The sequence below is a fragment of the Phacochoerus africanus genome, chromosome 15 (assembly GCF_016906955.1).
Source record: "Phacochoerus africanus isolate WHEZ1 chromosome 15, ROS_Pafr_v1, whole genome shotgun sequence".
Taxonomy (NCBI): Eukaryota; Metazoa; Chordata; class Mammalia; order Artiodactyla; family Suidae; genus Phacochoerus; species Phacochoerus africanus.
Window position 1 is genome coordinate 15,467,979 of NC_062558.1, and position 16,443 is coordinate 15,484,421.

The 16,443-nt window shown below is 35.8% G+C and overlaps 1 protein-coding gene across 2 annotated transcripts in view; it reads left to right on the forward strand.

The window, feature by feature from the left end:
* Positions 1-8,589: 8,589 nt before the first annotated feature.
* Positions 8,590-16,443, forward strand: part of GLRA3 (glycine receptor alpha 3) — a 168,530-nt gene continuing 160,676 nt past the window's right edge. Inside the window, exon 1 of one of the 2 annotated variants that reach the window (XM_047761724.1) lies at positions 8,590-8,710. In XM_047761724.1, the coding sequence (XP_047617680.1) occupies positions 8,640-8,710 (71 nt within the window). In that variant the 5' untranslated portion in view covers positions 8,590-8,639. The remainder of the gene's footprint in view (positions 8,711-16,443) is intronic. The other variant, XM_047761725.1, reaches the window with a different exon arrangement.

A 16,443-nucleotide genomic window follows, 5' to 3' on the forward strand; every position in this document is an offset into this window, starting at 1 on the left:
CAGCTGCCAGCCCATGCTACAGCCACAGCAATGCCAGATCAGAGCCGCGCCTGCAACTTACACCACAGCTCATGGCAACGCTGGATCCCTGACGCACTGAGCCTGGCCAGGGATTGAACCAGCATCCTCATGGACACCAGTGGGATTCGTTTCTGCTGTGCCACTATGGTAACTCCCATGGGGAGTATTTAACTTGATACATAAAGGACAAAAAGAGTTAACCATGCAGAGAGTAAATATTCTACTGAGAGGCAAGGAAAAAATGTAAATTATTTAGGTAAGAGAGAGCTAAGTATATTGATGTACACTGAGGAACTGAAATGAAGCTAATTTATCATTGACTTTACATGACTTGACTCAAGTTTTTTTCCGTTAGTATTCACTTTTACACATACATAGACCATAATGTCTTCCTGAAATGCTTTAAATACACCTACATCTTAAAATGAATACGATTTATGCTCTAATGATCCTCTCTACAAACTAAAATATGCAGTGATTAAAAAGGCCATAAAATCCCCAAAGCTGTGAAAACCCCCCAAATCTAAGATCTGATTTGGTTTTTAAAATACTTTATGAGAAACTTCAGGTTTCTGGTCCAATAGAAGTTGCCAGTTCATCCTATCAACAAGTAAAAAGCTAGCAAACTGAAAAATCAACAATTCTTCTTAAATTCATAAAGGAGAAGTGAGGTCACAGAGCAAACCAGTGCGCCCCCCCCGCCGCCATTGAAGAGACTCATAGGCAAGTACGGAGGAAAATAATTTCTTAGAGCAGAAACCATCAGAGAAACCAGTGCCAGGGAAGGGAAACCTGAATTTGCTGAATGATAAATTGCTTGAGGCTCAAGTCTGAGAGACAAAAACTCCGGAGGGCCCAGAGTCGTGGGTGGGGTCCCACACTTCTGTGAGTTTTATATCCTGGAGCTCTGCCAGGTTCTTGAAGTGAATGTCAGAGAAAAGCCCTCTCATTCTTCCAGCAGGGGCATGGAGAAAGAAACCTTTTTGAAATATACCGGAGGAATCTATTAACAAGGTCTGTCCTCAGGAGAGTTTTAACTAGAGCCTAACTTGGGAGTTCTCATTGTGGCTCAGTGGGTTAATGATATGATGTTGTCTCTGTGAGAATGTGGGTTTGATCCCTGGTCTTGCTCAGTGTGTTAAGGATCTGCTCTTGCTGCAAGCTGTAGCAGAAGTCACAGATGTGGCTCAGATCCTGTGCAGCTGTGGCTGTGCCACAGGCCTCAGCTGCAACTCTGATTTGACCCCTGGCTGGGGAACTTCTGTATGCGGCAGATGGGGCTCTAAAAAGAAAAAGAAAAAAAAAAAAAACTGAAAAAACCTAGGGCTTAACTAAGCTGCTTGTGTTTTTATCAGAGCCTAATTGACTGGAGGGAAGAGAAATACCCACATCCATTCAAGCCATGCTCTACCATCTAAGGGGTGAAAAATAGAAAAAAAACTGAGAAGCACTTGTGAAGTTCACCAAGTTCTATGTCCAGAGGCATAGGCTTATTGAAAGACAGAACTAATCAGGTCTGTGAAGTGTTTCCCCACCTCTCATACTTCACTACGGCATTGCCAAAGTCCTGTGTACATTAGTTCCACTATTCCTACTGAATCCACTACCATAATTGGAAATTCCAACACACTTCTATAAGAAATGAATAGATTCAGCAGGGAGAAAATTGGTAAGGACAGAATTGAACTAATAACACTGTAAATCAACTGCACTTACTAACATCCATGGCCTACTTCATCCAACATCAGCAAAATACACATTTTTCTCAAGTTCCTATGAACTTGAGACACATTCTGGGCCATAAAATGCTCCTTAATGAATTCAAAATAAAAGAAATCACATAATATCTCTTCTCATACCACAGTGGAATTAAAATAGAAATATAAAACAGAAGTATAACTGGAAAATCCCAAGATAAATGAAGATTAAACAGCATACTTCTAATAGCATGTGGGTCAAGGAGAAATAGCAAGAGAAACTAAAAATATGTGTAACTAAATTAAAAACAATTTATCAAAATTTGTGGGATGCAGCAAAAGCAGTGTTTATAGGGAAAGTTATAGCCCTGAGTGAATACATTAGAAAAAAGAAAAATCTAAAACCAATACTCCAAGCTTCCACCTTAGGAAACTAGAAAAAGAACAAATTAAATCCATAGTAGGCAAAATAAAAGCAGTAATAAAAATTAGAGAAGAAATCAGTGGAATTGAAACAGTAGGTAAATAAACAAACTGTGGTATATCTAGACCATGGAGTATTATTCAGTACTAAAAAGAAATAAACTATCAAACAATGAACAGACATGGAGGAAACTCAAATACATATTAGTTAAGTGCAAGAAGCCAATGATAAGAGGGTAGATACAGTGTGATTCTAACCATATGAAATTCTGGAAAAGGAACAACTATAGACAAGAAGAGATCAGTGATTGCTCAGGATTCGGAGGCAGGAATGAATGGATGAAGCACAGAAGATTTTTAGGGTAGTGAAGCTATACTGTATGAAACCATAATAGTGGATACATGTCCTTATGTATTTGTTCAAACCTATAGAATGTGGAACACCAAGGGTAAATCTTAAAACATGGATAGAATTATGTAAACCTTAGAATCTTGACAATAGAAATTAAGATAATATGTAAAGTATCCAATATAGTAGCTAAGTGCACAAATAATCTTGCTCAAATCCTGTTCACCCAGTTTATTCTGCATCTATACTTTTGACCATTTTTTACCTTCCTGCAAAGTTTTTCATCTATAATTTCCACACATTCAAGATAAAAAATGAACCATGAATGGTTTCAGAAAATTTTCAAGTATTCCCTACTCTATGAGCATTTTCTAATCTCCTCATGATTTCAATTCTGAAGCAATGCTTTTGAATTCCCATAGCATTTCTCTTTGCTTCCTTCAGTAGTTATGATTTATGCAATACTATGAATATTCATGACATCTTACACACTGTGTAGGTTGTAGTTCCTCTAGGACAAGATTTGTTTCCCACTCATGTGTATATCCCAAGAAACTCCTAAAATGGGGCATATTATAGACTTTCTATTTGTTGGTGAAAAAAAATGTTTAAGGAAATAATTTGGAAGTACTTTTATAGGTTGCATCTCTTTGAAACCAAATGTTCAGAGAAAGAATGAAATATTCAGTCAATTAAGTGCTTCAAATAGCTCACTGTTTGAAGTCATTTAGGGAATTATGGCCAATCACCACTTCAACTGGGAGAAAAAACCAACTGTCTGAGAGTTAAAATAGTAAGTATCATAACAGAGTGGGTTTATTTAATCTTATTTAAATGAACTGAGGTCATACATATAAACTCAAAGATTACTTTTAGATGGCCAAGGACTATGTTTGGCCTGAAAAGAACACTATAATCTAAATAATTTTCAGAAAGAAAAATTATTGAAAGGATTGGTTAAAATAAATTAGTAAAAATGGAATCTAGAAAAGAAAGAAATAAGGAGCAGAGAATATTTCTGCATTTGTTCATTCATTCAACAAATATTTCTTGATCACTTACTGTCTGTCAGACATGTGCGAGGCACGAAGATGCAGTCTGCCCCTGCCTTCCAGGAATCATCAAACAAAGACAAACAAATTAGAAATTAACCCATGAAGGAAATAAATCCTTATATAAAGGTAAAAGGGGAAATTTATTGAAAGAAAGATATTTATACGGTCAGGTAATGGCTAGAAAAAGACTAGGAAGCCCAGGAGGAAGAGAGTTTCAAGTAGAGATAAGAAACAGCTCATGTGGCTGGTGCATAATGGGGAAAAAGGACACTAGTAAAAAATGAGTCTGAGGAGGTTGTCAATGGAAAATCATTTAGAGCCCTGTCAGCTGTGAAAAGGAATGTGGATTTTAGTCTGTTGCGATGGAAAGGCATTGATGAGTTTTAGGGATAGCGATGTCATTTGATTTACTAAAACTAATAAACAGAGAACAAAACCCCCTTAATATTCACAATGGAGTGTTAAACATGGGGAATAAAAGAGCAAACAGGAGAAACAATTAGGAGGCTGTCACAGATCCATGTGAGAAATTTTGTAGCATGGCAAATAAAAAAAAAAGGAGATAAAGCATTGGATATTTCTGCCACTATCCTAAAAAGAGAGTCACTTGATCATCTAACATGTCATGATTATTGTAGTCTGTTTAGTAGATCTGTGTGCAAAAGATAAATTCACCAGGCGCACATACTTGGTGATGATATCTATCACTGATAGATATCTATTATCGATTAATTATCCTCTACTTAATTTGTACTAAACAAGTGACTTTTTTTTTTGGCTTTTTGGCTTTTCTAGGGCTGCTCCCGAGGCATATGGAGGTTCCCATCGGCTAGGGGTCCAATTGGAGCTGTAGCCGCCAGCCTACGCCAGGGCCACAGCAACTTGGGATCCAAGCCGCGTCTGCAACCTACACCACAGCTCACGGCAAATGCCAGAGCCTTAACCCACTGAGTGAGGCCGGGGATCAAACCCGCATCCTCATGGTTCCTAGTCGGATTCCTTAACCACTGTGCCACGACAGGAACTCCTAAACAAGTGACTTTCTGATTGACTTTTAAATTTAAACTTTTATCCCTGATCTTCCCAGAGAGTGTTAAGATATGAATATTTTAATCATTTGAAAGGTAGCATTACTTTCTGTAAGGTTTTTTTTATTATTTTGGTTGTGCCCATGGCATAGGGAGGTTTTTGGGTCAGGGATCAACTCCTGCCACAGCAGTGACCTGAGCTGCTGCAGTGACAAAGCCAGATCTTTAACCCGCTGAGCCACAAGGGAACTCCTACTTGTGTAAGTTTTTAAACTGATATTTTGACTCACACATAAGTTTTTTTTTTCTTCTTTTTATGGCTGCACCTGTGGCATATGGAAGTTCCCAGGCTAAGGGTCCAATCAGAGCTGCAGCTGCTTGCCTGTACCTCAACTACACCAACATGGGATCTGAGCTGCATCTGTGACCTATACCACAGCTTGCAGCAGTGCTGGATTCTTAACCGACTGAGCGAGGCCAGGGATTGAACCTGCATCCTCATGGATATATGTTGGGTTTTTAACCTGATGCAGCACAAGGGAACTCCTACCTTTCTAAGTTTTTAAAATGACCCAAACTTAAGCTTTTGATGTGATGGCTAGAAAGATCCAATGCTACTAAACCTGATCAACTCACAGTAAACCATTTTTAACCCTGTGCTACATTAACTTCAAGAAAGTAAATTTTTTACAGTAACAAATCATTTTAGCAGTAAATTATATGTATGTATGAATATATGACATATATGTATAGATATATAACATATATATACAGTAGATCATTGGTAGTAACAACTGAGCATATGAAAAAAGCCTTATCCTTACATTGAAATTGATCTACTTTTCTAGAGCTTAGGTAATATGCATTTATTTTGAGACAATAGTGAAAATACACACTAAAGATAGCTCCATGGTAGTAGACAAAATATTAGACAGTGAGTCAGAAGCACCAAATTCAAGTTTGATATCTTCAGTTTGCTGAATACAAAGATTAGGAACCATCACTTAACCACTTTGGGCTACAATTACTTCCTCTGTACAAGAAAGTATTAAATATGATGAAGATTAATGTCTCATTCAGCTCAGAGGTCCCAAGTCTTGTCCAATGTGAAGTATAATATATTAGTGCAAGAAGGAAATAAGACCTGAAGAAGAAGAAGAGCATAGATTTGGCCATATAAGAATCCAGCTTAATTTTACATGAATGGGCTAGTCAGTTACTCAGCAGCTATAAAATGGTCTTTTTTTCCCAAAAACACATTCATTCACCTACCCATCCAAGCAGGACTGTTATTCTCAAAATATTTTTGTAAAATTTACAGCAATGGCTACCACAATATGTAGTTGCATAAAATTTATTGAGACTTTGTAGAAGTTAAAAACAATACTAAAAATCCATAGACAAGAAGCACTAAGAAATTAAATCATCAAATGTTAAAAGAAACAAGGCACTATAACTCACCTTGATTAATTTCTAATTTATTTAATCAAAGTTAATTGAGGACCCAATGCACTGTAACAAGGTCATTCATTTACTAATTCAAAAAAAAAATCATGTTTCTAATATGATCACTGATGCCATCAACAAATGTTGTTTATCTACTATATGCTAGGTGCTATGCTAGATAATAGCCATTATTTTTGCTCTGGTGGCAAAGTCAAACAAATAAATGAAGAGAATGGTAGCTTACCACAAGTAATTTGAAGGAAACAATCCTCGTGCTATGAAAAACAAGTAATGTGAGGATTCCAGCCATCTTTTTACATGACATTATATCCAAGACACTGACTAAATATATATTCATTTGATAAGGTATAATGTTCCTATGCTTTCATATTAATGATGAAATGAAATAGCTGAAATTATCTTGCTTTTTAAGCTGTCATGTAACTTAACAATCCAAATTAATGTAAACCCAGGACTTTAAATATTATCTGTTAATTTGCTCACTTAAATAATTTGTCTCCTCTGGGCCAGAGAATGAATCTCAGAAGTCATTTAATTAAATTCCCTCAATAAATATATTCTTTAAAAATATATTAAGATATTTAAAAAATATTACTTTACTGAAAATACTCAGTGATAATGCAAGGCAAAGAATGCAGGTCTTCTCGAAATACTGTAAGTTTTATTTTTTGATTATGTGTGGTTTTTAAAACAATTACTACCATTCAGAGAATGGCCAACTAAAAAACATTTGCACTTAGCTTTCAAAAGATTAATCGAAAAACTAATTACAATTATATGAAACTTTTCAAGATGGAAATGTTCATGGGAAGAATCAATGATATTCCTTTTGAGTCTACTGGAAATTTGTGATTTGAGTCAGAAAAACAAATGTTAAAAGAGAGTTTTAGTTATAATGTTTGGAAATAAATCCAAAATTTCTTTATTTTCACTGTATATAAATGAGCTTGTCTACTGAAGAGTAAAGAGAAAGATTTTTTTCCACTGTACCCTCTCTTGAGAGGGTTAAAAGGTAGTGATGTATTTTTCCAGTTAAATAGAGAATCATGGGGTAATTGATACATTGATTGCTGTTGGATTTAATTAAGAAGAAAACATTTGTGAGAAAGAATACAACATTCTTGGCATTTATTTTGGTCACTGAGAAAAGTAAGATATTAAAGTAAGATATTAAAGAAAAGTCAGAATAAATAATTGAGGGAGTTTTGGGAAAAAGATTGAAGGAGGGAATATTTGATCCTAGTTCGTAGTAAATAAAAGCCACTGTAAAAATCTAATAGCAGAAATTTTAATTATTAAAAATTCCATCATTTTGAGATATATGAACACACACACACACACACCCCCACACACACTCTTTCCCTTTCCAGTCTTCCAATCCAATCCCTTTGGGGTCATGGGGTGAGGAGAGGGAGTGTGTGTGTGGGGGAGGTGGATGACAGAAGAAAAGATGTATCATAAGACCTAGTTGTCCTTCTCACTTGAACTTACTGTTAAGATACGGAAAACGTGTTAGAACAATCGTGTGTAACGTTGTTCCTTCTAGCAGCCATCTCATTAGATTTCTCATTTTCATCTTAGAACCCTTATTATGACTGAAGGAAACTCAACTGACTCTAGTCAATAGCACTTCCCAGCCAGAAGCTGGCCAGGGTTGCGAGAGGATTCTTCCTGTTCTGCTGGTGTTCATACCACATTCTCTGCTCTTCCCTAGCCCTTTCCAGGGGTGTGGGTTTATGTTGACTCTTGCATTTCTATATAAGGTCAAAGAGACAGGGTCGCATTGGAAAAGACTAATTTCTAAATTGTGCCTTCCCCCTGAAGGGAAAAATGGAGCGTCACTCTAGCGCGTTTGGGTAGCCCAATCCATAAATCCATAAATGCTGCAGGGTCCCCGAGTTCTTAGTTCTGAGGATTCCCTCCCCCAACCCCCTCCAGCCGCGGTTTAGGCTCCGCCCCAGTTACTCTCTGCTTTTTTTTTTTTTTAAAGCCTGGGGAAGTAAGCACCGCCTACCGTCGTGAGTGGCCTGTCATTCTGCCCCGCTGTGCGATCGTGATTGGCTAGCAAGATGGTGTCGTCTGGCTCCGCCCCCGCTTCCCTTTGCCGCGCTAGTGGCTCGGGGTTTACCCAAAGGTGGTAAGTGGGATTCAGGCGGGCGGCGCTTGGAGCAGGTGCAGACGCATTAATGTTTCAGCTGTTACTGCTCTTCTTTCTCCAGTCGTGGGTTTGAGTCAGGAAAGGACGAGCTTTTGCCGCTAGAGCTCCAGTGAACCGCTACCCAGAACCTAGGCACCTCAGACATCTCATCTCACTCGTTATTCCGCCTTCACTGTATAAATCACCTGCACATTTGTAAGCCTGTGAATCTCCCTTCAGCTCAATGCTCAGAGAAGGAAGGGGTCGAATGGGAATTTCAAGTGTTTGAAAGAGAGGGTCTCCGCGGACTGCAGGGAGCTGTCTCAGGTGCTGAAGCTTTCCAGGCGTTGGTCTTCACCAACACCACACGGAGTTAGGCTGCACATTCTCATTCCTGGCTTTCTCCTTCCCCATGCCTTGGTTAAGACTAATTTCAGAGTCGTGAATACATCCCTCCGTATCATGGCGTACGTGAGACACTTTCGGACATTAGTTTCGGGATTTTACTTCTGGGAAGCAGCTCTGCTACTCAGGTGAGTCCGCTTGTGTTTAGCAGTTGGAGAACTCATTCAAGCCTTGCAACCACTTGTCATTGATGAAACCAAGAATGCAATTAGAAGTCGGCTTGTTGAAAGTAGCCCTTAAATAATATTATTTTCTATCCTAAAGTTTCTAGCATCTATCTACTGAGACCTCTAAAACATGTAACTTTGCTCTATTTTCACTAAATAGTGAATTTTAATAACTGACATATTCTTTCTGAGATAACTCTAGAAAAATTATTTCCATAGCCTTGGTTTTTCTCCCTAAATTATTTTTAGAGTTTATTTTTTTCTAAGTGAATTATAAATTCTGGGTATTACTCTTTGAAAGTTGCAAAAAAAATTTAATAATTAGAAATGGAACGTGACTAACTTTTTAAAAGGCAAAAAGTATCTAGAAAATAAGCATTTAGTGGTTAGAGAAATTCTGAACCTTGTTGATACACCAAGAGATTAAGTTTAGATGAATGAAATAATAAAGGCCTTGCAACTACTATTTTTTAAAGAGCTTAGTTCATGGAGGCAAAATCATAAATAAATCATTAGATATGTTCTATGCCCAGAATAATCATTTTGGAGAAAGTAATAAGAAACCTATTGAACAATAAAATTGTTCCATGATGTGTCATTTTCTTATCATGTCCAGTCCTATTTAGTAGGCTTTTCTTCTTTTTAATTAAAATAAGAGAAGAGAGACTAGGCAAAAGATCAGATGATTTAACCCCATTCTTAATCAAACAATACATAAGCAAGATACTTCTTATTATAGGTCTTGAATCTATTGTATAAATTTTTTTTACTATTATAATTACCTTAAAATTTCCATTTTATGGCTTACAAGCTTTCCAAAAAGATTAAAATCAAATAACTCGAGTAACTAAGTTATGTGTATACTAATTTCCATTTGAAGTGTGTAAGTATTCTTTTCTGGGTTTCTATGTCACTATTTCATCTTTAAGACCTTAGAAAAACATAGTGTATCTCATAAAAACTACCTAGTAACAGGAACTAGTTGTGAAGATTATTATATTTCTAACATGATTGAATTTTTTTCTGAAGTAAGGGGTTGAACTCATTGTAAATAGAGTATGATCAGTGAAAAATATTTTAATATTACAGTGAATTTTTGTAACTTACAGTTGTCAAAAATTTATAAGTAGTGATCAAAGCAAAGGGTGTAGAGCTTTAACATTTATGTAAATTTCATGGGAAGGGGTACAGATTTCATGTTATAAGATAAATTGATTATCATACTATGATTATTTTTTAGTTTCTTAGATAATAATGTGTATATTTATTTTTTCAAAGAAATAAGAGCATAGTTGATAGATATTTAGACTTGGGAAGTTTAATGTCAATAACTAAAATGTTTTGATTGATGAGGTCAAATTTGTATAAGGGCAATTCACCATGATATTTATTATAATGCATATAACTTAGAAAGACTTTATCTTTAATAATATTAAATAATTTCATTTAAAATGATTTTTGTGAATATTCCAAAAATGTAAATCCTTGAAAAAAGACATGTTTGGGTGGTGGCTCGGTGGTTAGTGATCCTGACTAGCATCCATGAGAATGTGTGTTCGATCCCTGGCCTCACTTAGTGGGTTAAGGATCCAGCATTGTTGTGGGCTGTGATGTAGGTCACAGACATGGCTCAGATCCCACATGGCTGTGGCTGTGGCATAGCCCAGCAGCTGCAGCTCCAATTCAACCCCTAGCCTGGGAACTTCCATATGTCTCAGGTGTGCCTCCCCCCAAAAAAAGAAAGAAAAAGACATACTCAATACAAAAGTTTGTGCGATACATATATTCATCAAGTTTTTCTTTTTTTGTTCTCAAATTGAATAAAAGTTTTCTCTATTTTAGACCAATCTTAGATGAGGTAGCTTGTAACTCTATACAGAACTTTAATCCTATGTAAAAAATTAAATATTTTTATTTTCAGTGATGGTCCTCGAAAGAAAATTTTCTATAGAGATTTCTTTTAGAAAGTTAAGCTCCCTCTATTGGAAGTATCTTGTAAAATATGGTTTCTTTATGGAAACTATTTTTTGTTCACTAAGTCTATTCGTGATGTATTAAGCAAAAAAGGAAACGTCTATTAAAATAATGATGTCAAAATATCATTTTGTATTAATTCATAAATACATTTTTTGATTTAAAATATTATTTCAAGGGCAATTTGGAAGAACAACCAGAAACCATAGATATTTATAATTAAATAATGTGCTAGTCAAGGTGTTGTTTCCATAGATTTAACATTTAAAATAGTTTTTTATTAGAGTTCCTGTTGTGGCTCACTGGTAACGAACCCATTTAGTATCCATGAGGACGTGGATTCAATCCCTGGCTCTGCTTAGTGGGTTAAGAATCCGGCATTGCAACCCTCCTGCACTGTTGGTGGGAATGTAAACTGGTACAGCCACTATGGAGAACAGTTTGGAGATACCTTAGAAATCTATACATACAACTTCCATATGACCCCACAATCCCACTCTTGGGCATATATCCAGACAAAACTCTACTTAAAAGAGATACATGCACCCGCATGTTCATTGCAGCAATATTCACAATAGCCAGGACATGGAAACAACCCAAATGTCCATTGACAGATGATTGGATTCGGAAGATGTGGTGTATATACACAATGGAATACTACTCAGCCATAAAAAAGAATGACATAAGGCCATTTGCAGCAACATGGATGGAACTAGAGAATCTCATCCTGAGTGAAATGAGCCAGAAAGACAAAGACAAATACCATATGATATAACTTATAACTGGAACCTAATATCCAGCACAAATGAACATCTCCTCAGAAGAGAAAATCATGGACTTGGAGAAGAGACTTGTGGCTGCCTGATGGGAGGGATCGGGAGCTTGGGCTTATCAGACACAACTTAGAATAGATTTATAAGGAGATCCTGCTGAGTAGCATTGAGAACTTTGTCTAGATACTCATGTTGCAACAGAACAAAGAGTGGGGAAAAAAATGTAAATGTAATGTATACATGTAAGGATAACTTGATCCCCTTGCTGTACAGTGGGAAAATAAAAAAAAAATAGTAAAAAAAAAAAAAAAGAATCTGGCATTGTTCTGAACTGTGATGTAGGTCACAGAAGCAGTTTGGATCTGGCATTATTGTGACTGTAGTGTAAGCCGGCAGCTGCAGCTCCATTTCAGCCCTAGCCTGGGAACTTTGATATGCCACAGGTGTGACCCTAAAAAGTAATAAATAAATAAATAAATAAATAAAATTATTGATATATAAATACACATAGAAAAGTGCACAGATAACAAGGTTACATATAAAGTGGTACAATGGTAACACACCCATGTAATGAGACCACAGATCAAGAAGTAGAGCTGTCAGTATCACAATATTCACCATATCCCCTCTCACTACCATATCCTTTCCCAAGCACTATTTTGCCCAAAGATAATCACCATCCTGACTTAACGCAACAATAAGTATGTTTTTCTTACTTTTGAACTTTATATAGATACTCATTTAGGTCTGCTTCATTTTTATGAAAATTATGTTATTTATCCATGTTGTTGTATGTGCAATAGTTTCTCATTGCTGTATGATATTCCACTATATGAAGACATCACAATTTATCCATTGTCCTACTGTGGAATATTTGAGGAATTTTTTTTTAGATTTTGGTTAGTGTTGCTATGATCATCCTTGAACGTGCCTTTTTGTGACTACATGTGAATATATGCATTTTGGGGATTATATAATTTGGATGTAAGAGTTTCTCTAGGAGAGGAACTACAGGATCAGAGGATGGATATGAGCATGTTTAGCTTAGAAGATATTGCAAGTTTTCCAATGTAGTGGTGTCTATTTAGACTTCTACTGAGCAATATATGAGAGTTTTTATCACTCTTACTGGTACAAAATTTGATCAGTGCAATGTTATTATAAAAAATGTGTAACACTTTCTTAGACTATTATTGCAAGCCACAGATGATATTTTAGTTTTTATATTGACATATTCTCTACATTTTTGTAAATGAGTTTTAGTAAGGCAAAAAACAGCAGAACAAAATATTTACTACCATAATATAATTAGGAGTATTTATTATCAGAATACAAGGTGTTAGAAATATAATATTTAACGGGGACTTACTAAAGAATATAGTTCTTTTAATAAACAAAAGTGAAAAGCAGACATAAGAAATCTCAGTTTTCTAGTAGTGAAATTTTTCACACTTTGCTCAAATATTGCTGTATTTTGAAAAAATGTTCCTATGGCTATTGGATTTTAGCTCGGGTTTTAATAAAGAACAAAACACCAGTGTTCAGCTTTCTTTGAAATGTAAATAAGTGATGATTATGAAGAGCTTGGAAAACAAATTGCAAAAGCAAGGGAACAGCCAAAAATATTTCTTCTAAATTAATTATTTTCATAACATACAATTTAATCTTTCACTTTTATAGTTTGATACCAACACAGACTTGCTATTTGAATAAATTATGGTCCATTGTGACAAATGTGTGGGTTGCAGACTTTATGGTAATTACAGATAAAATATTTTCTTGGATTACTTCAAAGCCTAAGAAAAATATTTTGGTGCAAAATTTCTTTTTCTTTTTCTTTCTCTCTCTCTCTTTTTTTTTTTTTTTTTTTGCTTTTGGCACATTTTTGGGGATGGGAAAGTTCTTTTTAATGTTGGGTCTATTTTCTTATGAAAGATATTGAAGAAAAAGTTACTTCAAGGAATAAAGTCTTACTATTAGGTATTGTAGCAGAATTCCATATAGTGTTTTTAAATTATGCTGCACATAACATATGCTTCTTCCCTTGTGTCTATAAATAATCATACGTTTTCCTAAGTATAGAAGGTTTGTGGCCCAGTTCTCTAGTCAATGCCTCAAGCAGTTTGCCCTGCAGGTTTAGAAAACAGCTTGTAAAATATTTCCTCTTGTGTATAATTTTTCTCTCCCTTGATCATACGAGGGAGGTAAGTACTGAGGCAAGTCAATCACCAAAGGTGTGTTTAATGTGTAATGCTAAGCAATTCAACAAGACTTTTTTCCCCTCAAGTTCTGTGCACATGTGTTTGTGCTAAGTACTGTTTGGCTATGGATGATTAGAAAATTATCACCTTTCTCATCATGGAACTTAGAGTCTAGCAGGAAAGAAACTACAAAGGGCCAAGTGACAAGAGAAAAACAGAAACAGCAGTGTTTTAGGCAATGTGAGCTAGGGAAGCTATGCAGAGGCTTGGTACTTGTGCTGGATCTTATAAGATGCTTGTTCTATGGGGAGAAATGAAATGTAAAGAAACTATTCTATGCAAAAGGAATGATAGAGGCCTACAGTATGCTTAGGAAATGGTGATGTCAAAGTCGGTTGAAAGATTTCCAACTTATGGTTTAAAATCATATTCTTCTAGCAACAGCTATTGAGCTGGCTGTAATAATAAACCTGAAATACAGAGGAGTTACAGCTTCCTTTCACAATGGAATATGGATAAAATTTAGAAACAATTTAACTGGATAGTTAGCATTATAGGAATGGTTTTATAACTTGGCTTAAAACAGCTCTATAAATCCCTCACTTTCAGAGATAGAGTTTACATCAAAATTACAGTTAATCGTAAGATTGCTCATAATCATTAGCAATAGTAAAATTATGTAAATAGACAACAACTACAAAACTACTAGAAGAAAGGTACAGCCTGCTTGTTTCAGAGTTTGAAGATCATGTTTGAATTTTTCATCAAAATATGATCTCTTTAGAGAAAGAAAACCAGGTAGAAGTTTTGTATTCTTGGAGGAAAAGAAGACATTGAACTTGGGTTTTTATGTGTTTTGAGTTTGAGATGCTAGCAGTGGATCTGGGTATCCTGTTATCAGCTGAGAACTCAGAAACAATGCTTGAACTGTAGATTTAACAGTTAAAGTTGTTACGAAGGTGACCATACTGTTTACAAAGAAGAGTGGAGAAAATATTTATATGCAGTGAACATAGAGCATTCAGAGCAAGGCACTCAGAGAAGAAGTACTCAGCCCTGAGCTGACCTGTGGAGATGAGACCGATCCCAACCAAGTGACAAAGTGACATTTGCCATAATTTTATACTGTTGAGCCCATGGACCTGCTCTTATCAGTAGCATGTATCTATCACTTTTCTATAGAGCCTTCAAGTGCTCTAATTTAAACTAATCTCATAAACAGTCCACCATCTTGGATGATATATCTTATCCACTTAAGTTTTCTCAGGAGATTTTTAGGGAATTACTTTGGAAAAGAAGCATCTTTTACTTTTTCTTACTTCATGAGGCCTCATAGGTTGGGTCCTCCTAGATTTTCCCACCAAACCCACCTCTTAACCTTTCTCCAAATGATTATCCTTATACTTGGATTAACTATACATATTGAAAATGAACTCATATGTATGCAGACGTCCATGTGGGAACATGGGTGGTTTGTCTCTCTCCACTGGGAGAGAGCCATAGTTTTTTCTTGCTTGGGAAAATGCCATAAAGAGGAAATAAGTGAGTCATATATGGAGAACTGGTCTTGGAGTGAAGGCAGGACTTCCAAGACTGGACCAGCTGTTTAGCAACAAACAGAAACGTGTGGGGATGGAATGAGCTGTTCAGTCACAGAAAATGAAGCTATTCTCACAACTGCATGGCAGTCACACACATTTTAAGGGAACAGTTTGAAACCCTCATGTTTTCAGAAGAGGAAACAATAGTTAAAAGGAAAAAAAAAACTCTGAAGTCCTTTCAGATTATCATATTAAAGATGCTTTTAGAAGGAAGTAATACTAGTACCTCTCAAACAACTTGACGCACAGAAGCAGTAAACTTAGTGGTACAATTAGGAACAGCATAAAAGAGAAAGCTTAGTAACACCATCTGGTCATAGTTTATTGAATGGAATAACTTTCAATGCAAATGGTAAATAATTCTTTAGGAGTGCATACATTTGCATACAAACAAAAATGATCAATTAGGAATGATAGACCCTGAGATATTTCTGATCCTATTTTTCAAACATTGCCAGTATAGGATAGTTGGGCTTACCTTAGAGGTAACTGGTCCATTCAATATCCTACTGAAATTTAAAGATTTTTCAAAAATATATGTAACAGGTAGTCATCCTATAAACTTTAAAATTTCCAGCAATAAGGACCTCTTTTCCTGAAAAGGAAAATATTTGTCAAGCAATTTTAATTAATAAAAACCAAAATGTAATTCTATTTTCTCTTGGCCATAGGATATTTCCTTTGCTGCCTGTGCCCCCCTCCAAATATTTGTTCCTGTATTTTTTTCTTTTTTTTAAATGCTTGCCTATTTACTTAAAATGACACTCTTGCTTGCGGAAGGTGTGGTTTTATTAGGACATGGATTGAATTGATAACCTTTTCCATGTGGTTGCTCCATGCATGAAACTTGTATGCTCTAGTTTTAGAGGGCCTGTAGCATTCTCTCTGAATCTCTTCATGATTTGATAAAAATCTATGGCACAATGCCTATATATTCCAGGCAGTGTGCAAAGTGCTGAAGAGACAGAATTTCAGCTTTCAGTAATATACCACTGTAGTAGGGGTGGGGCATGTGACATTACCTTCATTTGTGTGTTTTAATTTTTCATGAGTCTTGTCTCTCTCTCTTAATTGTAAGTCCCATGAGGATAGGATTGCTTCTGATCTTTGCTTTACCTCTGTAATATTTAATTCAATGCCATTTG